This window comes from Myotis nattereri (genome assembly GCF_964212035.1).
Source record: "Myotis nattereri genome assembly, chromosome: X".
NCBI classification, from domain to species: domain Eukaryota; kingdom Metazoa; phylum Chordata; class Mammalia; order Chiroptera; family Vespertilionidae; genus Myotis; species Myotis nattereri.
The window spans coordinates 29218450-29246168 of NC_138078.1; the positions used below are offsets into that span (position 1 = coordinate 29218450).

The 27719-nt window shown below is 38.6% G+C and overlaps 1 protein-coding gene across 1 annotated transcript in view; it reads left to right on the plus strand.

Annotated features, from left to right (window-relative positions):
• CFAP47 (cilia and flagella associated protein 47) overlaps positions 1-27719 on the plus strand; it is a gene marked incomplete at both ends in the record, with an annotated part of 442463 nt that overhangs the window by 150127 nt on the left and 264617 nt on the right. The window contains 4 exons of the mRNA XM_081081612.1: positions 7911-8011; positions 13495-13617; positions 15514-15739; positions 26088-26309. Coding sequence (XP_080937738.1) covers positions 7911-8011; positions 13495-13617; positions 15514-15739; positions 26088-26309 — 672 coding nt within the window. The remainder of the gene's footprint in view (positions 1-7910; positions 8012-13494; positions 13618-15513; positions 15740-26087; positions 26310-27719) is intronic.

A 27719-nucleotide genomic window follows, 5' to 3' on the forward strand; every position in this document is an offset into this window, starting at 1 on the left:
TTAACACATATCCATTATACTCAAAACTGTTTATATCTTATCTAGGTTTTTAGTACTCAAATTTAATTTGAATAACTTTACAGCAAATGAAAAAATCCGCTGTTTTATAAGAGAGCTAACATGAGTAATTGGAAATTAAAATTTAAGCAAAATGAAAGAAATCCAAATGACTCATTTATCAAATAGATATGGGGTGCTATTCAAATATCAGCTGCTTTCTCTTTAGAGTGTGGTTCTTGTGGCTGGATACTGAAATTACCTGGGAATGTTAAAACATACACATGCCTCAGTCCAATCCATAGGTTAGGTACAGTGGTTGGCAAACTGCAGCTCGCGAGCCACATGCGGCTCTTTGGCCCCTTGAGTGTGGCTCTTCCTAAGCCTTAGGAGTACCCTAATTAAGTTAGTAACGGTGTACCTACCTATATAGTTTACGTTTAAAAAATTTGGCTCTCAAAAGAAATTTCAATCGTTGTACAGTTGATATTTGGCTCTGTTGACTAATGAGTTTGCCGACCACTGGACTAGGATATAATTTGTCTGTAGGGTGACCGAGGTAGGCATTGCAAATTTAAAGAGCTCCTTGTTTGATTCAAATGGGAACGCAGTGTTGAGAACCCTGGCTCTAGAATAGTGGTTCTTAAACTTTCCCCTGCAGAGGACTCACCTGGAGGGCTGGTTGCAACAGATTCCAAGCCACACCCCCAGAGTTTCTGAATGAGTAAATCTTGGGTAGGACCTGCACTTTTGCAAATCTAACAAGTTCCCATTCAATGCTGAGGTTGCTAGCCCGGGCACAGACTTTGAGCATGTTTGAAAGGCAGAATTTCCAGTCCCAGTCCCAATCTAAGGAATCAGTAGCATCTGGATTTTAAAACTATTCCCAGGTGATTTGGTGCACAGTCAAGTTTGTGAAACACTGGACCTAAAAAGACTGAATACGGGAAAATACCATCAAAAGGGAATAGATTAAACAGTGGAACACTGTTAAATATTTGGCAGGAAATATAACTACTAGAAAAATATCCTAGCCAGTTTGGCTCAGTGGATAGAGCATCGGCCTGCGGACTGAAGGGTCCCGGGTTCCATTCTGGTCAAGGGCACATGCCTGGGTTGTGGGCTTGATCCCTAGTGTGGGGTGTGCAGGAGGCAGCCAATGAATGATTCTCTCATCATTGATGTTTCTGTCTCTCCCTCTCTCTTCCTCTCTGAAATAAATAAAAATATATTTTAAGAAAGAAGATTGTTGCTGTGAGAATCCTTGGACTGTATACCCAACTTTCTTTTAGAATAGGTTTGGTTTAGTTTACTGATATTTTATCTTACTTAATCCAGTTAAGAGGTTTACATTGTAAAGTATAATTCCAAATTTACAGCAGAGAAAATTGAAGTACTACTGTGTTTTTTTTTTTGTCTTTTGGACCCTCACCAACTATAGAGCGAAAGAACCTAGATTTGAGATCAAGTCCCATTATCTCTGTCACATAATTTTGCTTCCCTTTAACTGTTCAAGTCCTAGGATTTTATTACTATAACATGGTCGGTTTGGTAAGAAAACAATGATATTACTTTTAAGTTTTGTTGTGTTATATAGCATATAATCCACTATGAATAGGAAGATTTTGATGTTTTAATGCAAGTTAAACTACATACTATGTTCTAAATGAGAGATCAATTAGATCTAAGGATCCTACACTATTTTGTTTTGGATGGGTCTCAGTCTATATATATATATATATATATATAGTGATGTTATTGCTGAGAAATGCCTGGGACACTCACCTGGGCTATACAGTGGGGCCTTGACTTACGAGTTTAATTCGTTCTGAGACTGAGCTCGTTAAGGAGCTTGTTAACTCAAATTACTCTATCAACTCAATGCAAAAAATTGTCCGAGAGACAGCTGGTATCTCAAAAAACTCGTTAGTCAAGACAAAAGTAAGTCAAGGCCCCACTGTACTACTTGTCACAGCCCCCAAAGATATTTTCCCTTTCAGAGCCATTGTTATGTCTGGACTGGCCCTTGCAGTTTTTGTTATGATTGCAAAATGCACCTCAATAACAGCTATGGGGAACTTTGAAAAGCAAGGTTTATTACTGAAAGTCCAGGAGGGTAAAAGACAAGCCTGAGGCCACCTGGAGCTGCACAGTGAGGTTGCAGAGAGAGAGAGAAAGAGAGAGAGAGCGCCTGGGTTTCTTTCTTTATTGAGGTCAAGGGTGGGATGCCTAGGGTTTCACATGTTGATTCTTGATTAGTGAATTTAAAGCATAAGAGTGAGAGTTAAAGCAAAGGAAAGGAAAAGCAAGTAGATTTATTGTTTAAGAATTATATCACTGTTTTCTATATAGGGTAGCATTTTATCAACCTTGTTATGGATTCAAAAACATTTTGATACATAATAAAACATATTATGCTTACTCTCATTAAAATAATAGGGCAAACACTTAAATTGAAATATTATTTTTAAAAGAATTTAATACCTAAAAGCAAAATGAAGAGAAATGTTTTTCTCAGTACATAATTGTGTAGGGTACTCAAATTGGGGTCTGTTTCTATTATTATTTTTTTAAATGATTTTTATTGATTTCAGAGAGAGGAAATGAGAGGAAGAGAGAAACATCAATGATGAAGGAGAATCATTGATCGGCTGCCTCTTGCATGCTCCCCACCAGGGATTGAGTATACAACGCAGGCATGTGCCCTGATGTGGGAATTGAACCCTGACCTCCCGGTTCATAGGTTGACACTCAACCATAGACTGGCTGGGCTATTTCTATTATTTTTAAAAGTATTTTTAACATGCTCCTTCCAGACACCATACTGTTTTGGGAAGGGCAGGAACTCACATAACATAATGGAGGTTAGCAGAACATAAATCAGACCCAGAGTCCAACCATGTGTGTGCTAGAGTATTCAGATTGGCAACACGACCATAGTAACTCTAGTGTAAATTAATATCTGCTCTTTATGAGTCTTCCTAGGATATCCTATATAATAAAACCCTAATATGCAAATCGACCAAATGGCAGAACAACCAGTTGCTATGACGTGCACTGACCACCCTGGGGCAGACGCTCAACACAGGAGCTGCCCCCAGCCTGCAGGCCCAGACCAGCGGCAGTAGCAGGGGGCAGGGCCGGCAAGTGGGTGGCATCAGGCCAGCCAAGGCGGGTGCCAGCCGTCCCCCCCCCCATTGCCCTGCTGGTCACCCCACAGATTGACCCTGATTGCTGGCCAGGCCTAGGGACCCTACCTGTGCAGGAATTTTGTCACCGGGCCTCTAGTTTGAAAATAAGTAAAGTGAGTCAAGAACCTCCAAGGGACACTGCCATATAGATAGAAGCATCTTTTAAGGTATTCAAAGCTCCCCTTATATATTAAGGAGAGCAGTATTTAGGATGTGTTCATCTTTTGGAGACCATTCTTAGCACAGACCTGCTGCAAATGAGCCATCTAGAATTTTAGCATTGTGGCCACTGAAAGGGAAAACTCAAGAGTATTTTAATAATCATCTAATGATCATAACTGAAGGCAGTGTTAGAATATTGGCCCAAAACATTTGTTGTATTTTGGGGGACTGGGTTTTTCATAACACAATGTATTTTTCCACCTTTCTTGGTATTGTATGTGTAGGTAGAATAGGTAGTGAGTGGGGGTAGAATTCTTAAGGGGCCATGCTTTGTTCTGACATAAGCATCTGTTCCTTATTCCTTTCCTAGCCCCATGGAAGGCTATAAAGATACCCTCATTCTATGAAGAACATTATTTTCATGGTAGATCTTTTAAACCAAGTCTCAGGATTGTAGCACTGTCTTTTCCAAAGTAGAATGTTTATTTATATTTAACCAAAACATATGATACCCATGAGTCATAATTAACTATATACAAAATAATACTAATAATTGTGATTTGCTCATTTGCTTGTAGCGAAATGGGGGTGTTTAAAATTTGTAAAGAAACTACAAAAGCACAGAAAGGGAATTCCAAGATAATATTTACCCTGTCTTCTGAGATTATTAAAATCATAGCAGGTTGCAAAAAAAGAAAAGTTAACAATCGATGATGTGATTTCTTTCTTTTTCTCATTTTTATTTTTTTAAATATATTTTTATTGAATTCAGAGAGGAAGAGATAGGGAAAGATAGAAACATCAATGATAGAGAATCATCGATTGACTGCCTCTTGCACGCCCCCTTACTGGGGATCGAGCCTGTAACCCCGGGCATGTACCCTCAACTGGAATCAAACCTGGGACCTTTCAGTCCACAGGCTGACACTCTATCCACTGAGCCAATCCAGCTAGGGTTTTTCCTCCTTTTTCTTCTCTTTACCCCCAATCTCTCCAGGCACCTGCCTGAAGGCTGGTCCTCACAGAGCTCCTAAAGTTACATGCCCACGCAGTCGGCTGCTGGAATTCCTCCCTGGAAACCCTACTTTCAACTGTGCTAACAACTATAGTATTTCCTCATAAGAATGCTGAGTTAAAAATTTACACACACACACACATATTAAGCAGCATTAGTGATTTAAAATTGTGAAAGAGCCCCTAAAGAGAGATTTTGAGATTTAAAAAATGGTTTACATTGATTACAGAATTATTTCCAGGTTGTTGGGCTGACTAAAAATGAGATGTTTCTTGTAAAAAGAATTGATATGTGTATAAAATAATGTGCAATGGGCATATATTTCTAGACTTGATGACTATCTATTGATTTCTCATGTGTCTAAGGAAGAATTCTCTGCCCTTACCTTTCTTTGCTGTGATACAAATCAATGAAATACATTCACATGTGAAACATATGTCTATGGATTTATGCACATTTTGATCAAGCCTAAACTCTTTTAAAGGTCACTAAATTGGTTAATAGCCACATATTTGCCAGAATTATTAATGTTCATAAGTAACTGTGTCTTTATGGACTGCAGATAACATATTATGGGTTATTGCAATGCCCACAAAAACAACTATAACTTTACTCCTTTTCCGTCCACTCAAGAAAGAATATTGAAAAACAAATGGGTGAGAATCACAGTATCATGAGGAATATTTTCAGTCTATTTTGATCTATTAAAAATAAATAAAACTCTGTAACTTTATTGCTGATTAACAAAATGACATTTGACGTCCTCACTTGTGATAGAGATATTCTTGTCTGGCCACATCATGGATGCCCTCGATTGTCACAAATACACATTACAGCAGTAGATTAAATTCCATTGATTGACCTAACTTCCATAAAAGTGCTAGCTATAGTAAACATTCAGTATTTAAATAAACATTTCAATTTAACCTTTTGTGTGTAAAGTTACATGAGAATTATTTTGCTAGCAATTATTGAATTGAGAAACATTGTGAATAGGTGTGGGTTAGCTGCTTTGGAAAGCTTCCTCAAGGATGTTTGTTTTGTGTAATAAAATCCCCTAAAACAAATACAGTCATCCAAGTTATTCTATTAATAGAGGCCCAGTGCATGAAATTTGTGCACTGCGAGGGGGGGGGAGGGGGGGCATCCCTCAGCCCAGCCTGCATCCTCTCGCAGTCTGGGACCCCTCGGGGGATGTCCACCTGCTGACTTAAGCAGCGGACATCCCTGTCACAGTTTGGGATCCCTCTCACAGTCCGAGACCCCTCACTCCTTACTGCCCACCTGCTTGCTGCCCCTTAGTGCTGCCGCAGAGGCGGGAGAGACTCCTGCCACCTCCACTGCGCTTGCCAGCCATGAGCCCGGCTTCTGGCTGAGTGGCCCTCCCCCTGTGGGAGCTCACTGACCACCAGGGGGCAGCTCCTACACTGAGCATCTGCCCCCTGGTGGTCAGTGCACATCATAGTGATTGGTCATCCCACCGGTCATTCTGCTGTTCGGTCTGTTTGCATATTAGGGTTTTACTATATAGGATTTGTAAGTCTCTATTTAAATACTGTGTGGATGGCCAAAGCACTTGTTTTTGCTAGTGATGGTAGAGATGATGGGTTTTTACAATGAGAAGCACTTTCAAAGGGTTGACCCAGATATTTTTTTTCTCCCATTTCTCACTTTTTTTAGTCCTGTAAATAGAAATCTAGATCATTAATCCAAAGTAGTGTCAGCTATAAGCTCTTCTGCAATTCTTCATAGCCACTGCCAGTTTTTCCAACATGTAATTTTATAATTTTCTAGCTGTTTTGTGGAGAAAGGTTTGAACAGAAAAGCACATTAAGGCTAAAGAGACAAGCTTCCAATGCCATACCCTGCAGCCCTGCCCCTTCTTTTTGCTGTGCTTAACTCTCTATGAATTCAAACCATGTTCAATAGCACTGCTTTTAGAATGTAAGATCTGCCTTTATATAGTACAGCCAGGGAGGAGAGCCCAGGTTAAAATGAGAAAGATATAAATAATATCATAATATTTCTCATGGTGTTTGACATATTGTTGACAGGCCATCACTGTACTTCATACACTGTTGGAAAATGATAAAATACTGTAATTACCAGGCCATTCATCACATAGAATTAACATGAAGCTTCAAAGTTTCATCCCTAAAGTGATTTGGGATGACAAGCAAAGAGTCTCTTAAATCTTCGCTATTGATAGCGACAGAATTAGAGATGTGTAATTAGAGTATTAATTCTTCACCAGCTAATGACCAGAGAGATGAATGATGAGACTTTGCACACCTTATTTAATGAATTATATGAGGTCAACATGCGATTCAATATAAAAATTATGGTTTGTAAAAATATAATTTGCATTTTATTGGTTATTCTCTACTGCAGACATAATGTTCTTACTTGACTTTTTTTATAACTTAGATTTCTGTTGGTTTTACCTTTTCTAGCATATAGTAGGTTCATATCTAGAATCCAGTAGTGTGGAGAATGATCAAATAGGACTCAGGCAGTGATGGCTGTTCGGATGTGGAGGAAGATATATGGTGTGTGTGTGTGTGTGTGTGTGTGTGTGTGTGTACATGACTGATTCAAATGTAAAATTATCTTGATATACTATTGTAATGCAGAACTGAAACCAATAAGGCAATGTAACAGTGGTAAGGTACTAAATATAGTACTTCTATGGAAAATCAGTTGTACAAGATAGAGTTGTTACATAAGTTAGGCCCAATATACCCTGAGTGTTTTGTGGCTGGTAAAAATAACAAGGCACTTTCGCAATGCTTTTATAAACTAGAGTGAAGGTTACAGAAGGTAATAGTACTCTCCACTGGTTTAATTACTTTTGCAGTATTGTTTCAGTTATCAGACACAGTTAAAGTAGGACAAACACAAAGCAAAAATTCATCTAAACAAGTTAAACAGTTTGAGAACTATTTGGCGACATTGCAGTTCAAATAATCCTTGACCATTCTAAATGTTGGCAATCTTACGAAGAGAAACCTTAGAGAAGATATACTGTGTTTAAATATTTGAAGAAATGTAATGGGAGTTAGATGGTAGATTTTGTTCCTTGTTGTTCAGAAACAGAATGTCTCCAGCTACAGCTCTCCAGATAGAAAATGGGTCGTCTCTGAGTCGTGAGTGTCACTCTAGTAGTGTCTCCCTACTAGTGTCATCGGAGACTAGACACCATTTGTCAGGGATGTTATAGAAGAAGTTATGTAAATGAACTCTTAGGCTCCTTCAACTCTTAACATTTCTTGAATCTCATTATGAACCTGAATAGTTACTGGCTGTGTTGTAGAGCACACTAGACATGAACTTTACCTTCTCTGTTAGAAGCTTAAAAGTAAAAAAATTTTAAACCATTAAAATAGGTATGGTAGGTGGTTAAGAAAAGCAAAGTAGGTGGAAAGAAAAATAATCACTGATTCATGTCTTGACTCTTAAAGGTATCCAGGATATTTAAAGTATTTTAGTGCATTTACTGCATCTGGACATTTTATTTTATTGAAATGCAATATTTTCATTTTTAGGTTTTCACTTCCAGTTATTGCAACAGCAGAAAACTGCATTCTTACTACTTACCCATATATGGCATTTCATATTGATGAGGAAAACATTACTGTAAGGAATGGTAAGTTGCATGTGACTGTTTTCTCTCTATCACTGTGTTGGTTCTTGTTACCCAAGGCTAACATCTAGAAGGAAAGTGACTTTAAATATTAACAGATATTATCCTGGCTGTTGTGGCTTAGTTGGTTGGGCATCATCCCATACACCAAAAGGTCACCAGTTCGATTCCCAGACAGGGCATATGCCCTGGTTGCAGGTTAGGTCCCTGGTCAGGATCTATAGGGGAGGCAAATGATCAATGTTTCTCTTTCTTTCTCCCTCTCCCTTCCCCTCTCTCAGAAAAATCAATAAAAACATATTTTAAAAAAGGAAATAAAAAAATGAAAATTAACGCATGTTTAATAAACTCATGCTATTACCAGGAGCCATGTTTAGTATTGAGAGTTGAATATGGCAGTGTTTCTCTCTTTCTCTTTTTTTTTTTTTTATCCTCACTTGAGGATATTTTCCACTGATTTTTCAAAAAATATTTTTTATTGATTTTAGGAAGGGAGAGGGAGAGAGAGATAGAAACATCAATGATGAGAGAGAATCATTGATCGGCTGCCTCCTGCATGCCCCCCACTAGGGATCGAGCCCACAACCCAGGCATGTGCCCTTGACCAGAATGGAACCCAGGACCTTTCAGTCTGCTGGCCGACACTCTATCCACTGAGCCAAACCAGCTAGGGCTCCATTGATTTTTAGAGAGAGTGAAAGAGAGAGGGATAGACAGAGAGAAATATCAATGTGTGGGAAACACATCAACTGATAGCCTCCTGCATGAGCCCTGACCACTGCCCAGGCCGGGGAGGACCCTGCAACCTAGTTATGTGCCCTTGACCAGAATCAAACCAGAGACCCTTTGGTCCACAGGCTGATGCTCTATCCACTGAGCCAAACCGGCTAGGGCAGATAGTGACTCTTAATTCCAAAAGTTGACAATTTAGTGAGGGGTACATAAATAAATTAATACAAACAGGATAGAATTAAGAGCTTAGTGCATGAGTGAATTGAAATATTAGGAATGTGAGAGTGGTGCAGAGGTTAATGCAGATGTTGGGGGTCTAGGGTGACGTTATAGAAGAGATGATGTTTGTGTAGAGCTTCACAAATAATGATCTTGAACAGGGTGATTGAGGCAAAGGACTATATAGCAAAAGCATTGGGGTGTGATAGGAGATATAAGGCAGGCACTGTAGGGGCAGAGCCACACCACTACTCCATTTCTTCTCTTATAGTGGGAACCATCTGTGATTTTGAGTATCAGTGATTTGGAAAGGGAACAGTTGTTGGGATGCAAAATGAATCAGACTGAGAAGGTGTTGGGGTCCAACTCCAACAGGTCCAGGGGTTCCCAAAGGTGTGGATGGAGTCGGCGAAGAAGGAATGACACGGAGACAGTGTTCAGTTGATCAGCATAGTTGGTTCTCCAGCCAGGTTCTCTAGCCAGGTTCTAGCCAGGTTCTCCAGCCAGGTTCGGTCTTTATTGTCCTGTTACATCTGTATTTATACCAGTTGATTTTAATCCTATCCATTCTATTCCAAAGGTTAGGGCGTTTATTAATCTAGTTCTGTTGAGTTTAATCCTGTCTAGGTTAATCTCTGTGTTCAATTATAAGGGCTATTCCAAGGTCACTGCTCTACTGATAAGCTACAAGGAAGTGACTGAAGGAGATTATCCTACCCAGTAAAGGTTATGTCCTCCCAGCCTCGCTGCTTGCCTTCCCTGGGACTGCCCTGTGTCGGTGGGTCTCCAGGGGTATAGGCTTTGGTGCTTTCCCTGGTGGGCAGACCCTGGGAATATGGGCCCAACAAGTTCCAAATTTATTGCTGACAGTCTCAGTCCAAGTTCTTCATAAGTAGTACATGGTATTTCTGTAACACTAGGGGGTTTCACTGATTTATTCTCTTCCTTAGTCCTGTTAATCCCTAACTCCAGGGAAAAAATCCCCACCTGGGGGAACAACCTTTCTCAGAGAGGTGACCTTGGTTAAAACACATAGCTCTAAGAAGGGGAACAAACATATTAAGAACAGTATGCCATATACGCCAGATCCTTTGAAACATATGCTGTACAGATGTTTTTTTTTCCTGCAGTGACTATGTCAAGCAGCAAGGATGGACCGGCTTCTGGCAAGAAGGAGAGTGGTCAGTAGACTCACTGGGAGTTACTGCAGAGGAAATGTTGAGAAAATATAAAAACAATTGGATGAGAAACTGCTGAGCTGGGAGAGATGTGAAATACAAGGCACAGAAGAGAATGATGGATGGAGTAAATCTAAGGGGATGAGAAAGGATGGAGAGTGGGAAAAATTCCCTCTGTATAATAGATTGTCAAGGCCTTAAGTTTCAGTAATGAGTTGGAGGTCTTTTCTGTGTTTTTAACAAATTTTCTCATATTCTTCACTTGCTTCTTCAAATGTTTATCATTTCTATGAACACTCAATACTGTTCTTCCTCAGTCACAGGAAATGACCTTTTCTCTGACTTTACAGAAGAAATAGAGACCATCAGGCAGGAACACTCTGAACTTTCAAATGCCTTGCGTGCATCAGAACCCATTATCTCTTTGTCACAAAGCTCAGAGGCAAGACTCTCTCCTGACTTAGGCCATTGTTGATCTTGCTTAATCAACTAACCTGGCTTACTCTTGCCCTTCAACTTCTGCCTCCCTCTTAGCTGCTTTGGGGGAGTGTGCAGGATGACAACTGGGAGGAAAGGAGATGGCATTCTCTCAGGGAACTGGCTCATTCACAAAGGGAAAAGGGTGAATTCAGGCCACACATGCTTGATTTAGTCTTTCCAAACTTACCAATCAGATGAACCACTCAATTTCTCAGGGAGAGGGAGAAAAAATAGCAAAGGAAAGTAGGCTTTTAGAGTACCTCAGCTCCTTTAACAGGAAGGAAATGTCCGGGGTGAGGAAGAAAGTGTTCTTCCATTACACTGTTGTACCTTCACTACTCAGCAGTAGTTTCTACTGTTGACTATTTTCTCTCTCTGCCTAGTTCTGATGTTACTTTTTTATATTTTTCTAATACACTGGGCAGAGATTTTAGAAAACACACCATAGAAGGAGCAATGGATGAAGGCATAGACCTGGGTGGAAATTCTATTTTGTGAGTTAACCTACCATTTTGCCATTTTTTTTTCAGTATTTTTATTGACTTTTAGAGAGAGAGGAAGGGAGAGGGAGAAAGAGAGAGAAACATCGATGTGAGAGCAAAACATTGGCTGACTCCTGCACAATCCCATACCAGGGATCAAGCCTGCAACCCAGGTATGGGCCCTGACCTGGAATAGAACTGCCAACCTCTTGGTGCATGCAACAATGCCCAACCACTGAGTGACACTGGCCAGGGCTTGCCATATGAATTTATCTTTAATTCTCATATCCTCAAACATCTGTATTGAACAAAATGTGCATGGTGAGGGAGAAGCAGTGTACTAAAAATATGTGCTTATTTCAAAAGGCTTTTCTGAGGACTCAGAGACTATAAATACCTGGAAATATTATTACTATTTCATTATTATTGCTATTACAACTTATTATTTTATTGTTTTATTACTCTTTTATACTTTTAATAATGTCTTCCCAAAAATAATGAAGAATTATTATACAAAATATTGCTATCTCTTTAAAAGAAAAAAAAATCATATCCTTGTGTTTGCAGGATGATTGAGTATGAAGTATATTGGTTAAAATACTGCATTTATTTGGGCAATTATTATTCTAGAAAGACATCATGATTCTTAAATCTTCTAATGTATCTTTATAAATATATGGTGTCCCAAAAATGTATATACACTTTGAATAATTATAAAGGCAGTGTTTATTAAAATACATTTCATTTTCAAAATATAATAGAACCTACAGACATTGTTTATATACATTTTGGGGGATATTCTATATTTATAATAATAATTTATAATATATATTTAGTGCTTTTCAGGCATATGGTGCTTTGCTAAAGGCCTTATATTTATTACATTTAGTCCTTTCAACAACTCTGAGTTCAATACTCTTATTAATCTCACTTTACAGATTAGGAAAATGACTCATAAAAGGTTGAGCAACTTGCCCCAGGGAATACTAACCAAATTTGTGAGACCTCAGAGGCTTAACACTTTGTAGCTATAGTGCTCTAGAGTACATTATGTTCAGTAAAGGTGAAATCTTAAAACATATTAAGTATATCCAAAAGTAAAGCAGTATGATTTACTTGTTAGAGCTAATATGCTAAATAAAAACTATTATAAGAATCACTAACATAATTTGAAGGATACAGATGTGGGTTTGTATCCAAGTAGGAACTTTTTATAAGTGAGTTGGTAAGTAGAAAGGACACTGTCAAATGCATACACGATGATTCATTCTATCCTTAAATTCCCTCAGACTCACTTCTGTGGTTTATAGTTGTGTAGCATTCTGGAGCTATGCACACTTACTGGATAAAGGTTCTCTGGCAAATTCTAAACTGTCTTTGTACTGAAAAAGTGGAAGGAACATAGTATATGTTAGCATATTTGTATGTGTTATTGCTCATAAAACAATTCTCAAAACAGATTCATGAGCTCAGAACCATTGGTTTTATTTTATGAATAAAAACATATGTTGCAGAGAACTTGTATAATATACTCATGGTTTAACAGCTCAGGAGTTATAGTATCAAGCTTTCAAATTAGATCTTTGTAACTGTACAGGCTATGCTTTTCTGATAGAATTATATTATGAATATATGTATATCTATAGATACACATACATACAGACACATGTGGATGGATGGACAGACAGATAGATACATACATCATACATACATACATACATACATACATACATAATCTACCGTAAGTCACATCTACTGCTTTTTTCTTGGTCAGCATTGCCTTTGGTTGGGTTCAGATTACCATGGTGGCAAATTCTTTCATATATACAGCAATTCTAACTGGAATTAGATATTGAAGGCTGTGCAAAATGGTGTCAGCTCGTAAGGGAGCAGTGATTTCATTTCAGAAAAATAGCTGGGAAGAAATTACATGTGTTAGTGACACACTTTCTTTGTATTTGTTTTTGAGCACCATATATCACAATTTCAAAACTTTCGGTGTAAAAACACTTAAATGTTTTGTATATCCTAGTTTATGCTAAAGTTGAGCATTGTTTATTCTCCAAAATCATTGATATACCATAATAATTTCCTTATCAAGCAAAGTTTATTGATTCAGACAACCATATCGCCTTTTATGTTATTTTTTTCTTATTTGACATCTTACATCTTGGACATTTGACATCTTATTTGACATTTTACATAATGGACATTTAGGCTTATTTCTTTTATTTTGTACTGTGTATATATAATATATATGTATATATACATATACATATATACATATTTATTGTATATATGAAATTATATTTAGGTTCAGTAATTTGAAATTAAATTCAATAATGAATTTACAAACGCTTGTTTGACTTACTATGATGCAATGTGGCATTTGCAGATAAGGATCCCAGCCTTGTGAAGACTTCAAAACATGTTTCGCTTCCCTATGAAAAAGATGATTTATCTTCTCCTGCTCCATCTAAATGTGAGGAGATTGATCCTGCAAAGAGATTCTTCATCGGTATGTGGCAAATATATAGTGTACCACTCAGACCCATTCTGTAACATGATCTCTTTAATATTATGTGATTTAAAGCTTTGGTTTTTATCAGGGAATAAGAAATACAAGAAGAAAATCATGAATTGTCGTTAGTTCTAAGTGGGTCATCTGCTTTGGGAGCTCTCGCCAATGGTCTCAAGAAGAGATTCTCTAATGTTTTTGCTTCACAGTACACTTAGTAGCTCAGAATTTTCCCATAGGCCAAAAGATGTGCTAGGAAGTTCCGTTTATTAAGTGGTTTGATCCAAAAACCGCTGAGTAGTAGTATATGTGATAGCCAACAAATGTTAATTGAGATGCTAAATATCCTGCAAAGCCCCTGTGAATTTGCTATGGCATCCCAGGTACCCTCTGTCCCCAGTTTGGGAACTGTTGAACTAGGGTTTGTCTGCTAATCACCTAGCTGGGATTTAATGTTGCCTATCTTGGAAAGAGGTGAGCACAGAAAAATATGCAAACTTGCAATTATCTATTTAAATATTCCTGTCTCTGAATATGGGTAGTATTGAAAAATTTTTGTTTTATTGAATGAACCAAACCAAATGAATTATTGTGGGGTTTTTGAATGAGTTGTGCTTGTGCCCTTACATAGTCAGTTTTTTGGTTTTTTTTTAAGTATGATCATACCATTTTATATTATTGAAAATTTCTCAAGAATTAACTAAAAACGTTTTGGCTTATTGAAGTGGGTTTCACTTGGATAGAAAGTCACTTTGAATCTAAAGCTGGTATTTTCTTTCTGTAAGTTTTTCAGCTAAGGTTTAATTCTGTCTAACAAATAAACCTAATAATGGTTAAAATATTTTACATATATAATTGAAAATGAAAGGTTCCATTTTGAGGAGTGTTTTCCCATACAATTATGGAAAGGAAAAAAATTTAATGTTTTTTATTGTAATTCATCTATTTTTAAAGTATTTCTGTTGGAATTTAAAATAAATGATTTTCCTTTTTTATTTTAAGACTAGAGCCCCGGTGCATGAAAATTCGTGCACTGGGGAGGGGGTGGTATTCTTCAGCCCGGCCTACCCCCTCTCACAGTCTGGGAGCCCTCAGGGGATGTCCTACTGATGGGAGGGGCAGAGGGGGAACGGGCCTAAGCTGCAGCCTGACCTCCCTCTGCAGGAGGCAACCGGGCTGATCAGGGGAAGGTGCTGCCCCCATTACCCCGCAGCTTCTGCTACCTCTGGCCTCCCTCTGCGTGAGGCGACCAGGCTGATTAGGGGAAGGTGCCACCCCCATCACCCTGCTGCTGCTGCTGCTCCTGCTATTGCTGGCCACCGCAGCTGCCAGCCCTCAGCCTTCCCTGCTTAGCACTAGCCCCGCCCCCCACCCACTGGTGGGTGAGGGGCAATCTGGGGCCAGGCCAGCTAGGGGAGGAGCTGTGGGAGGTTAAAGCACAGCAGGTCGCACCCCATCTAGCCTCTGCGGAGGCGTGGCACCAGGACCAGGCCTGTCCTGCTGCCTCTGTGGCTGCCTCTGCAGAAGGAGCAGCACTGGGACCGGGACCGCACAGCCCCCTCTCCCACTGCCTCTGTGGAAGGGGCCGTGGTGCTGGACCGGCACGCGCCGAGGTCTCTCCTACACCGTTGGCCCTCGGCCCTCCCAACCACCACTGCTGCCGGCCCTCAGCCCTCGCAGCCGCTGTGGCTTTGTCCAGAAGACGTCCAGTCTAATTAGCATATTATCCTTTTATTAGTATAGATAGCAGTAAGTTGGATCAGACTTTCTTTGATTGCATAGAATAATTTGTAGAATGAGATCTATTTGTCTACCTACAAATTGCAATAGCTGACAGAATATTTTACTCTATGGTCAAATAACCCTTTTTGCAAAAAAAACACACGTGAATTTTAGGAATAGAAGAAACACCTGGAAAAGTGAACTTGCCCAAAAGTGAAAAGCCAAAGAAGAAAGGAGATAAATCGGAAAAGCAGGAGGAAAATAAGAAATTCTGTCCTGATCCAGGAACAAAGGCATATGACATCATTCAGAAAATTGTAAATGCAGTTCAGACCTGGTTCAGCCTCTTCGGCTGGCCTGACGGACCACACTGTCTTTCTGTTCCAGACAGTATAAGAAGGTGACAGTTACATTATTCTCTAAATCCTTTGCTTTTTATCATATAATAAAATATGATCTATTAATTGGGGTTGTTTTAAGTTAAATACATTATTAAATAATTTATTCTTAACTGATAAATTATGAGGAGACTATTAAGGAAAGCTAAAAAATGCAAATATAAATTCTTTAGTATACACTTACATTTCTATTCCTTCTAAATATCCAATGATTTTAGGCAGCCATGAAAATCTCTGAAGCACAGTTCCCTCATCTGTCAAACAAAGGGGAGTCTATGAGTAGGAAAAGCTCTTTTAACCTTGAAAAAAATGGAAACTCCACATTACTCTACAAATGACCTATCAGTCCTAGATCTAGACTATAGTCAGATAAGCAGTGGTACTAGTAAACAGAAAGTGTCAATTTCTGCGACACTACCTCCTCTTTGACAATACATTTACCTCACTCTTCATGGTTTTTATTTATTTATTACTGAACATGTCTAAAATAGTTAAACTGCATCGGTTACATTAGGCCACTTAATTCTGTTGTTAATTTACATAGGAAGTCAGGCACCTCCCTTGTTATTATGTTGCTGGTGTCGTGGTTCTCAAACTCTTGGAACTCCCTTCTCAGAACTGGTTAACTTGCTGGCCCCATGGGGTCAAGTACTAATATGTAGCTAGAAGATCTATATTATAATTTTTGCTTCTGTATTTAGGAGTGAGCTAGGTTACATTGGGTCTATAATTATCTTTCAATTTAACTTTTTCAGTGTTTTTTAAATTAATAGGACAGTGTAAGCTACATAGAATGATTTCACTAATATTTCATATTTGTTTATGGTGAGAGAAAATGAATGTAGCAGATAACCTGAAAATTTGCCAGCCTGATCATAAAATTATCTGATTCCAGGGAATTTTTAAGAGAAGCTATTCTGTTATAACTTTTCAGTATTTTGCTTTGGTGTTTGTTCTACTGAAAATTTTATCTATTTTGAGTAAATCTTTTTAAAAATATGGTTTTATTAATTTTGGAGAGAGAGGACTGAGATATAGAAACGTCAATGAGGAGAGGGAATCATTGATGGGCATTGAGCCTGGTAACCTGGGCAACCCAGGCATGTGCCCTGACCAGGAATCGAACAGTGACCTCCTGGTTCATAGGTCAATGCTCAATCACTGAGCAATACTGGCCAGGCTATCTCTTATCCTTGCTGTCTTCTCAGCTGACCTTATTCTTGGGCATATATCACAATTTGGTGCAGGTAATGTCAGGAAATAGAGATTGCATTGTCCTATTTAAAGAACAGAGAGCCTGGCCAATGTGGCTCAGTGGTTGAGTGTTGATTTATGAACCAGGAGGTCATGGTTTCATTCCTGGTCAGGGCATATGTTCATGTTGAGGGCTGATCCCCAGTAGGGGCATGCAGGAGGCAGCCAATCAATGATTCTCTCCCATCATTGATGTTTCTATCTCTCTCTCCCTCTCCCTTCCTCTCTGAAATCAATAAAAATATATTTTAAAAAAAAACAATAACAGATAAATACATGGGAACAATAGACCTCTGGACTTTATCTTAAAAGTGAGAATTTCTACTCATGAGGCCAATGTGCAAGATGTGCCTTTCTAAGTATTAAAAGACAAATGTTGAGAAAATATATGTAAATTGGTCTTTGTATAAACATGTGTGATGAATGTTTGAACCTCTTCCTCAATATCTCCTACATCATCTGGAGTTTTTTAGTGGTTTTGATAAGACTGATATCATATTTGTTAGTACTGTGTTCATTCTCCCAGAATTATTTTAGGATTTGTATTTCTCTGTTAATCTCCTATTCTGTAGTTCACTGGAATAAAATCTGAGCATGAGAATATTTTATATCATTTAATACTAGAGGCCCAGTGCATGCATTCGTGCACTGGCAGGGTCCCTCAGCCTGGCCTGCACCCTCTCTCAATCCAGGACACCTCAGGGGATGTTGGACGAAATTGGCATTCCGACATCCCCCAAGGAATGTAATAGTGTGTGAAACGGCAGGTGGCTGGGAGGAACTCGAGCCTGGGCTGGGCACCGTGCCACTCACACTCATCCTGGCCCCTCCTGCTCATCCTTGCCCCACTGCACCTGCTGCTGCCTCCACTTGGTAGTGCTCCTGCAGAGGCAGGAGAGACTCGTGCTGGCACAGCTGCACTTGCCAACCATGAGCCTGGCGTCTGGTGCCCATTGTTCAGCTGAGCGGAGCTCCCACTGTGGGAGTGCACTGACCACCAGGGGGTAACTCCTGCATTGAGTCTCTGCCCCTTGGTGGTCAGTGCATGCCATAGTGACCGGTCAAACGGTCGACTGGTCGCTTAGGATTATATATATATGGCACGAATTCGTGCACCAGTGGGGTCCCTCGGCCTGGCCTGAAACCTGCTCTCCAACATCCCCCAAGGGGTCCTGGATTGCGAGAGGGCACAGGCCAGGCTGAGGGACCCCACTAATGCACAATCGGGGTCGGGGAGGGATGTGAGAGATTGGCCAGCAGGGGAGGGACCATGGGAGGGCTTCAGGGCATGTCCAGCCCATCTTGCTCACTCCTGATCGGCTGGACCCCAGTAGCAAGCTCACCTACCAGTTGTAGTGCCTGCCCCCTGGTAATCAGTGGACATCATAGCAGCTGCTCAACCAGTCAAATGTCTGCCCCTGGTGGTCAGTGCATGTCATAGCGAGTGGTTGAGCAGCTTAGCATATCATTACCATATTACGCTTTGATTGGTTGAATATACAACTGGACAACTGGACACTTAGCATATTAGGCTTTTATTATGTAGGATAGATACTTGGCATTCAGTAGGCCCTTTCAGTTAGAAAACTTAGTTTTTATCTGCTATTTCTTTTCTGCTATTTCTCTATTTTCTGTTCCTAAATCTCCTTTTAGAATGATCATGGACCTGCATGACTGATCCTTTATATTGCTCAATTATATTTTCTGATTTTCATCTTTTTCTATCTTTTACTTCCTTATACTTATAGATCACCTTCATGTCCTCTTTCAGTCTTCTATAAAAAATTTGATTTGTTTTCTAAGAATTCAGTGTTATTCTTTATTTCTTCCTTCCTTTCTTTTCTCCACCCTCCCTCTCTTTCTTCTTTCCACTTTTCTGTCTTTTAATTTCATAATACCCTATTTTTTGTGTTATGGATGCATGCCTTCTCAAATATCTCTTCCACATATGGTATTTCTATTAATTATCCTTATTACCATACTATAGGTCACCTCCTCCCTCTGGATAAGCCAACTCTAAACTTGATGCCTCTTTTATGGTCCTTTAGGAAAATGGCTTCCTTTCCCCCTGTGGCTTACTGCTATACCACCCATCATTTTGATTTATTCTTCAATAAAATTCCATCCATTGTCTGTCTTACAGATATTCTTAAAGTTTCTTGTATAATGATCCTTTCCCCAATTTCAGTGTTGTTACAGGTTTATTCCCTTTCTCCAATTTTTCTGACATTTCAGGTATATTTTGAGAGAGAGAGAAGGTAAGCACATATGTTTAGTTTATTATCCTAAACAGGAAGTTGCCTTTCCTTATAATTTTCTGCAGTTTTACTCTTTCATTTATCTTCCTATAGTTCTGACTTAATGACTTATCATTTCTATTATTGATTTCATTATTGCTGCCTAATAATCCATGCCCTTCTGAACTTGCTTTGCAATATCTCTCTTACTTTCTTTTTTTCTTTATTAAGTTATTACATATGTGTCCTTATCCCCCCATTTACCTTATTTCTTTAAATATAATTTTATGATAATATTTTATTAACAATAATGATTAATATATTTTGGACTTTTACTGTGAAATAAAAGTCCAGGAATTATTATATGTGCTTTGTGGGTAATAATTCATTTACTTTTTACCCTATGATGTAAATAATATTGTTATCATCATTATACTGATGAGAATCTGAGGCATAGAGAGAATAAGTAATTTTTCCAAGGTCACTCAGTTGATAAACAGCAGAGCCAGAATTTGAACATTCCATCCCAGAAGCTCTCATTTTGTATAACTATATAGAATCTTACCATAAATCAAGTTAATCAGTGGAATGTTCTACCAAATATAATGAGAACATATAAAAATAAGGAAACTATTTTCTCTATGCCTCCATTTCCTCATTTGTAAAAAGGAGATAATGATAATACTTTCTAGTGTTGCTGTGATATTTAAAAGAGGTAATGCCTTTAAATTGTATTAGAACAGAACTTAGGACCTAGTAAATATTCAGTAAATGTTAGTTATTATTATTAAATTAAATTGGAATTATGTTAATAGTGTTACGCATTTCTGATTTCATTAACCATATTCACCAACTCTTCTATTTAGCAATGGAAGGTAAATTTAAAACCCATCCTATCTAAGCACTTATCCAAATGTTATTGATAATACTTCTTCCTAGCAGGAATTCCCCCCAGCTTGATATAAGAAATTTTGACATTTAAACAGATATATACATGCACTTCTCTTTGCAACTTTAAGCTGTTGGCAAGATCATTGATGAATTTAATAATATAAACATAAGTATCACCACCATTTCCGGGTAGGCTGCCTAGTCATACTGCCAACCATGTCTGAGAAAGTAACAAACAAAAACTTTAGTTTGAGACAAAGTGTTAAAATTATGTGGTTATAATAACTGATGAGAGTTGAGTTCATTGAGTTATTTTCACTTCTACACACTACTGTAAGAATAATGAAACATTTGATAATTTTTATTTTCAAAATAGTTTCCTTCCTTAACCATTTTACTACTTGCTTGCTGATGATTGTGGTAAGTGGTGGACAGTTCCTTCACCTGGACATAAGTACACTGAGCCTTTTCCTTGAGCATATTTTCAATCTCCAAAGTATGGAGACTCTCATAATTGAAAAAGGAACTTAAACTCATTTAATAGCTTAATATTTAAAAAAAGGGTAGAAGGAATATGGTTAAAACTTACCAAATTTTAAATTGATGCAAAGTATGTAGATAGTTAAAAAGACACATTTTTACATAATGTGTGCTCCCAATGGGCATACATGTTGTCTTCTAACAAACCTCTGGACATTAATTTTAATTAGTTAATTTCAGTATTCATATGCTAGAGGAATTTTGAAAACCCAAGGTGTTCCATCTTGACTTTTTAAATCATGAAATAAAACACACATTGAAAAAGGTTCAAGCCGAAACCGGTTTGGCTCAGTGGATAGAACATTGGCCTGCGGACTGAAGGGTCCCGGGTTCGATACCAGTCAAGGGCATGTACCTGGGTTGCGGGCACATTCCCAGTGGGAGATGTGCGGGAGGCAACTGATGGGTGTTTCTCTCTCATCGATGTTTCTAGCTCTCTATCTCTCTCCCTTCCTCTCTGTGAAAAATCAATAAAATATATTTTTTAAAAAAGAAAAAGGTTCAAGACCAAATGCAACCCCTCAATGTGCACCTAGAGCAAACCCCTGTGCAGGTATGATTTTACCAGCACCCGCAACGCCTCTTGTGGCCATCACAACACTACCAAATTTCTACACCTGATATGAAACTATTGACCCAACTTTTATGCTAATTATTTCCTTGCATTTTGTTTTGCCACCCAAGCATACATCTATAAACTACAGAGTTTAAAGTTTGTTTGAATTTTGATAATTTTATTGCCATGTAACATAGAGACAGAATTATAAACACGTGAATACATGTGTAGCCACCACTTAGACCAGTGGTTCTCAACCTTGGCTGCACATTAGAATCACCTGGGAATCTTTTTTTTTTTAAATTCTTTATTAGTTAAGGTATTACAAATGTGTCCTCATCCCCCGCATTAAACCCCCATACCTGGGAATCTTTTTAAAATCCTGATTTCTGGGCTTCATCCTCCGGAAATTCTGTTTCTTTGTTACTAATGTTGTGGCCCCACCCCATAACAAAGAAACAGAATTTCTGGAGGATGAGGCCCAGAAATCAGGATTTTAAAAAGATTCCCAGGTGATTCTAATGTGGAGCCAAGGTTGAGAACCACTGACTTAGACCAAACACTAGAAACTTGCTGGCATCCCCATCCTCTTTGAAATTTTTTGACATTTGTTTATTGGCCATGATTTATTGAGTTTTTATAAAAATCAATTTGAAAATATTGTATTTTTTTGTACTTATTGAAATCTGTTTTCTATGTCTGTACATTTACACTAAGATTGCTTATTATACTTTTAATAATATATATGCTTACTAATTTTATTTTTATCCTCACCTGGGGATATTTTTCCATTGCTTTTCAGAGTGGAAGGAAGGGAGGGAGGGAAAGAGAGAGGAATATTGATGTGAGAGAGACACTTTGACTGGTTACCTCCCACACATACCCTGGGCAGGGCAGGGAGTGAACTGTAACCCAGGTATGTGCCCTTGACCAGCAATTGAACCCGTGACCCTTTGGCGCACTGGCCAATACTCTAACAACTGAGCAACACCATCCAGGGTGATTTTTAAATTATTAATTACTAGGATAAAGTTGTAAAATCTTTACTTACATTTGTATAATTGGCTACTTAAAAAAAAATTCAGTCAATATTCCTTAAGAAGTTTTGAGCTGTACCAACTGCATTCAAATGTACAATTGTAACACCTTTGTCGTGGATTGAAACTTATGCCTATGGAATGTCTTTTCTTTATACTTAGTGAGGCTTTGTCCCTTAAATTCTAAGCTATCTTATATTAACATAGGTACATCACTTCTGGTTAGTATTTACATAGCATTTTTTTTTCAGTATCTTTTACATAAATCTTTCTGGTTCCTATGTTTTTTTATGTCTTTTTATACCCTATCTTTAGCTTGTTTCATAATTTTTCCTCAGTTGTTGTCTTTTAATTTGAGTTTATGGGTCATACAAAAGTAACAAAATTACTGTAATTTGGATTTAAATCTACAATATTTTAAAGCTCTATTTCTGTCTATTCCGTGTTCCTTTTCTCTCCTATTTTGCCTTCTTTTGGATTGATTAAATGTTCTTGTTTCATCTTCTAATAGCTTAGAAATTAAATGTACTTTTAAAATTATTTTAATGATTACCTCAGACAATACAGCATACAGTCTTAACCTGGAGCCCTTCTGCGCTCCCTCCTGCACCCTCTCACAATCCGGGACCCCTTGGGGGATGTCATCTACTGATTAATAATTTAATCTTCTTTCTTGATGTGGCAGGGATATATGGCATTTTAACTATTATCTTTTTTTCCTGTCATATGCTACTGTTGTTGTGCATTGTAATTATATATATATATATCCCAGGCAGTATTATTTTTAATTAATGAATAACATCTACAAATTTTATTGTTCTTCATTATTATTTTTTTATTTTTGATCTTCAAAGTAAAACAATTTTCTTCTTTTCAAATAATTTTCTTTAGATCTTTTAATTAAGGCCATTTGGTAACAAATTTCTGATTTGTTTCTAAAAATAAATATATTTTTCACTTTTATTCTAATTGTATCATTTTGATTTGTGTTGGATCCTAGATTGGCAGTTTTTTTTTCAGATTTAAGGTATATTATTTTCTTTTGTCTTCTCATGCTTTGCAAGTATTATCTTTGGAGCACTTTGAAAACTTTATGTTTGGTTTTTAACAGCTTCACTGTGATATGCCTAGAAAAGTTTTCTTTATAGTTATTATTGGAGTTCATAGTATTTATTTTTTGGGGGGTTTCATTTTTTTAAACTGTCAATTTTGTAGAGTTTTCAGCAATATCCTTTCCAATTATGTGACCATCCCATTCTTTTGGGTTCCTCTCCTTCTTTATTCACTATTTTGTATTTCTCATCTTTTTTTCCCTCTATATTGCAATATGGAAACTTTCCTATGGCCTATATCCAGTGCATTAATTTTCTTTTCATTTGATTTAGTCTGCTGTTAAGCTCATTCATTGCTCTCTTAATTTTACTTATGGGATTTGTTCATTTCTAAATTTTCTGTTTGGTCAATTTTTATATAACTTACTAGAGGCCCGGTGCACAAAAATTTGTGCACTGGCGGGGGAGGGGGAGTGTCCCTCAGCCCCACTTGTGCCCTCTCACAGTCTGGGACGCCTTGGGAGATAACCACCTGCTGGCTTAGGCCCATTCCTGGGTGGCAGATGGCAGGCCTGATCCCTCGGTGCCTGCCCTGCCTCCCTGGGTCACATGGCAGGGCCAATCGGGGGGGTTGGGGCGCCGCCCTGGGTCAGGTCGCACACAGGACCCCTGGACAGCAGCCGGGCGGACCAGCAGATCGCTGCTGCCCTGCCCGCCTTCCCCAGGTCGGGTTGCACACAGGATGCCCACTGCCCCGGGTTGCAAATAGCAGGCCCGGATGGTGGCGGGGCAGGCGAGATGGTGCTGTCCCACCCTGCCTGCAGTATGCAAATTAGCCACCATCTTTGTTGGTAGTTAATTTACATATCGCGCTGATTAGCCGATGGGAGGTGTAGCGAAGGTATGGTCAATTACCATGTTTGTCTATTATTAGATAGGATAGTTCAGTGATAAAAATCCTCAATCTTAAACATGGTACATACAGTTAGTTTAAAATCTGTTTCTCACAAATATAATATCTGGGCCTGTTCATTTATATAGTTTGTATTATTTACTATTTACATTGTGTCTGTTTATATTGTTTACTGTTTCTTCCCATTTGCATTCTCTTGTTGCTTTGTCTCTTTCTTATTTAATTGTTGTATGTTTGTATTTTAATTCTGTTTAGACCATTTATATTTTCATAATTTTTTGTATAAATATTATAAGGTCTATGCTGGTATCAATTTTCTCCATGAAATATTTATTTTCTTTATTGGTAACTTCAGGATATACTGGCTCTTTTACATACATTACTTATAATGAAGCTGAGGAAATAAAGGTCTGGTAACTTCCATAAAGTCACAGAGCAAGTGGCAAAGCCAGGGTCTGAGCAATTGTAGTCAAACCCTTACCTAAATCAATGTTGTTTGTCCTGTAATTCTATACAATAAAAGCCTAATATGCTAAGTGTCCGGTCATCCAGTCGTCCAGTAGTTCATTCAACCAATCAAAGCGTAATATGCTAATGGTATGCTAAGGCTGCTTAATTGCTTGCTATGACGTGCACTGACCACCAGGGGGCAGACAGTCAACCAGTCGACCAGTCGCTATGACATGCACTGACCACCAAATGGCAGACAGTTGACTAGTTGCTATGATGTGCACTGACCACCAGGGGGCAGGCGCTCCAACTGGTAGGTTGGCTTGCTGATGGGGTTCAGCCAATCGGGACTGAGCGAGATGGGCCAGACACGCCCTGGAGCCTTCCTGCTGTCCCTCCCCGGCCCTGATAGTGCACTGGTGTGGGTCCCTCAGCCTGGCCTTACCCTGTCACAATCCAGGACCCCTCAGGGGATGTCAGAGAGCCGGTTTTAGCCCAATCCCGCAGGCCAGACCAAGGGGACCCACTGTTGCACAAATTCGTGCACTGGGCCTCTAGTATGTGATATAAATCTACAACCTAGCAAACTGGTGAACTGCCTTTCCAAATGGCCCCTTGGGCACATTTTATTTGTCAGTCTAAGCTAATGATACATTTGTGACTGATTACTATCAAACAAATAGTATAGTATTAGATATTGGATAAACTGTAGTCAGCAAAACTGGTTGAAATTTTTTAATCCAATTGAAAATTAGCGTATATCACATCTTGGTGCAGGAGTTGTCAGGAAATAGAGATTGCATTGTCTTATTTAAAGAACAGAGAAATACATGGGAACAATAGATCTCTGGACTTCATCTTAAAAATACGAATTTCTAACTCATGAGCCAGTGTGCAAGATCTGCCTTTCTAAGTATTAAGAAACAAATATTGAGAAAATGTATGTAAATTGGACTTTGTTTAAACATGTGTGATGAATGTTTGCAATATATCTCAGAAACCATTATAGGCATTATTATCTTTAATTTATAGCATACAAATTGAGTTCAGTGAATTACACGGCTAGTAGGTGATAGGTCCAGGATTTAATCCCTATACTGTTTAGCCAAGGCACTTATATTTTCTAATCACAATCTAATCTTTTAGACTTGACAATTGCAACATTAGATAATGATATATATTTTTAAAAAGATCCTGGAAAGCTCTGGGGTTATTAAAAAATTCAATTTTTACCAACAATGGTAAAATGAGTAAATGGTAAAATGAGTAAAATGGTAAAATGGTAAAATCTGAATAAATGAGTTTTGTCATTCCTTTTTTATTTGATTTGGAATAGAATTTTATTTAGTCATTGGATACATTTTTTCCATAACATAACGTTTTGATATTTAAATACATTTTTAAAATTGTTTTTCCATAGGGATGTGAATAAAGTGCAAGCCTTTGGATCAATCTCATTAGATCAAAAACATGCCAAAGCAAATAGCTTTTTAAGATACACTAAAACCATTTATGATGTGATACGCCACTTGAGTGGAGTAATGCCTGATGGGATTAATCCTAGTCAGTCTTTACCTGTGGATTACATTGAAAGGCTCATTCAGCTTCATTTGCAACATTCTTTGGTTCTTGACTTTCTCAGGTAAGAGCAGGGATGTGCTAATTTAAAAATGTAAGTATGCCCTGACATGTTTTTCTCAGTGGTTAGAGCATCGGTCCTCCTACGGAAAGGTTGTGGGTTTGATTCTTGAGGTTTGATCTGAGGCGTGGTTGGCTCTAGTGCTGGAGGCAGCTGATTGCTGTGTCTGTCTCACATAGATGTTTCTCTCTCTCTCTTCCTCTCTCTTTCTTTCCCTTCCTCCCACCCTCCCTCCCTCTCTCTTCCTCCCTTCATCACTTCCTTCCTCCCTCCCTCCCTCCCTCTCCTCTTCTTCTCCTCCCTTCCACTCTCTCTAAAAATCAAATGGAAAAAATATCCTCAGGTGAAGATTCAAACAAACAAAAAATATAATTATGGCTTGGATAGATAGATAAGTAAGTAGATGGGCAGGTAGATAGCTAGATAGATTTTGATATTATTTGTGTTTTTAGAAAATATTGGCTAAGTTTCCACAATATACAGAACCTTGTAATATATACCTTGGAAAAATGATAGCAAATAAGCATTTCATGACTTACTGAATTTATAATCTAGTGCAATAAATTTCAAACTTTAGGATGCATCCAAATCATTGGGATAGCATAGTAAACATGTTGCTGGCCCTTACCAACAGAGTTATAATGCTAATTTGCATTTATAGCAAGATTCAAGTGATACTGGTACTTGTTTCCATGACGTCATTTTGAGAATCCTCATTTAAGTCAACTATAAAAGCCATTGAACAAAAAACAGGTGTAACCAATAATTATTCTTCAGATTACTGTTAATATAATCTCAAGTTATGGGCACTGTGAATTTTTAGTCTGCATAGTTAAAATCTTTTAATATTAAGTTAATGGACAGGTGAAATTTTCCATAAATCCTATATAATAAAAGAGAAAAATGGTAATTGGCGTACGACGATACCCTTTTCATTGGCTAATTAGGGCTATATGCAAATTAACTGCCAACTATGATTGGCAGTTAACTGCCAACTAAGATTGGCAGTTAACTGCCAACTAAGATTGGCAGTTAACTGCCAACAAGATGGCGGCTAATTTGCATATGTAGGCACAATGCAGGGAGGCGAAAGGGAAAGCAGGAAGAAGCCCCCTGCCACTGACAGTGATCAGAAACCCAGGGGGGAGCTAAGAGCTGGGGGGCAGGGCAAAGGTGACCCCAGGGCCGCCTTTGCCCTGCCCCCCAGCCATGATGGGAGAATCAGGCGCCTTTGCCGCCCTGGCCAGTGATAGCAGGAAGTAGGGGTCGAGCCAGCGATGGGAGCTGGGCACGGTCGAAGCTGGCAGTCCCGGGAGCTAGGGGTCCCTTGCCTGGGCCTAAAGCGAAGCCCACGATCACGGGGCCGCTGCAGCTGCGGGTCCCCGCTGCCCGAGCCGGATGCCTAGGCCAGAG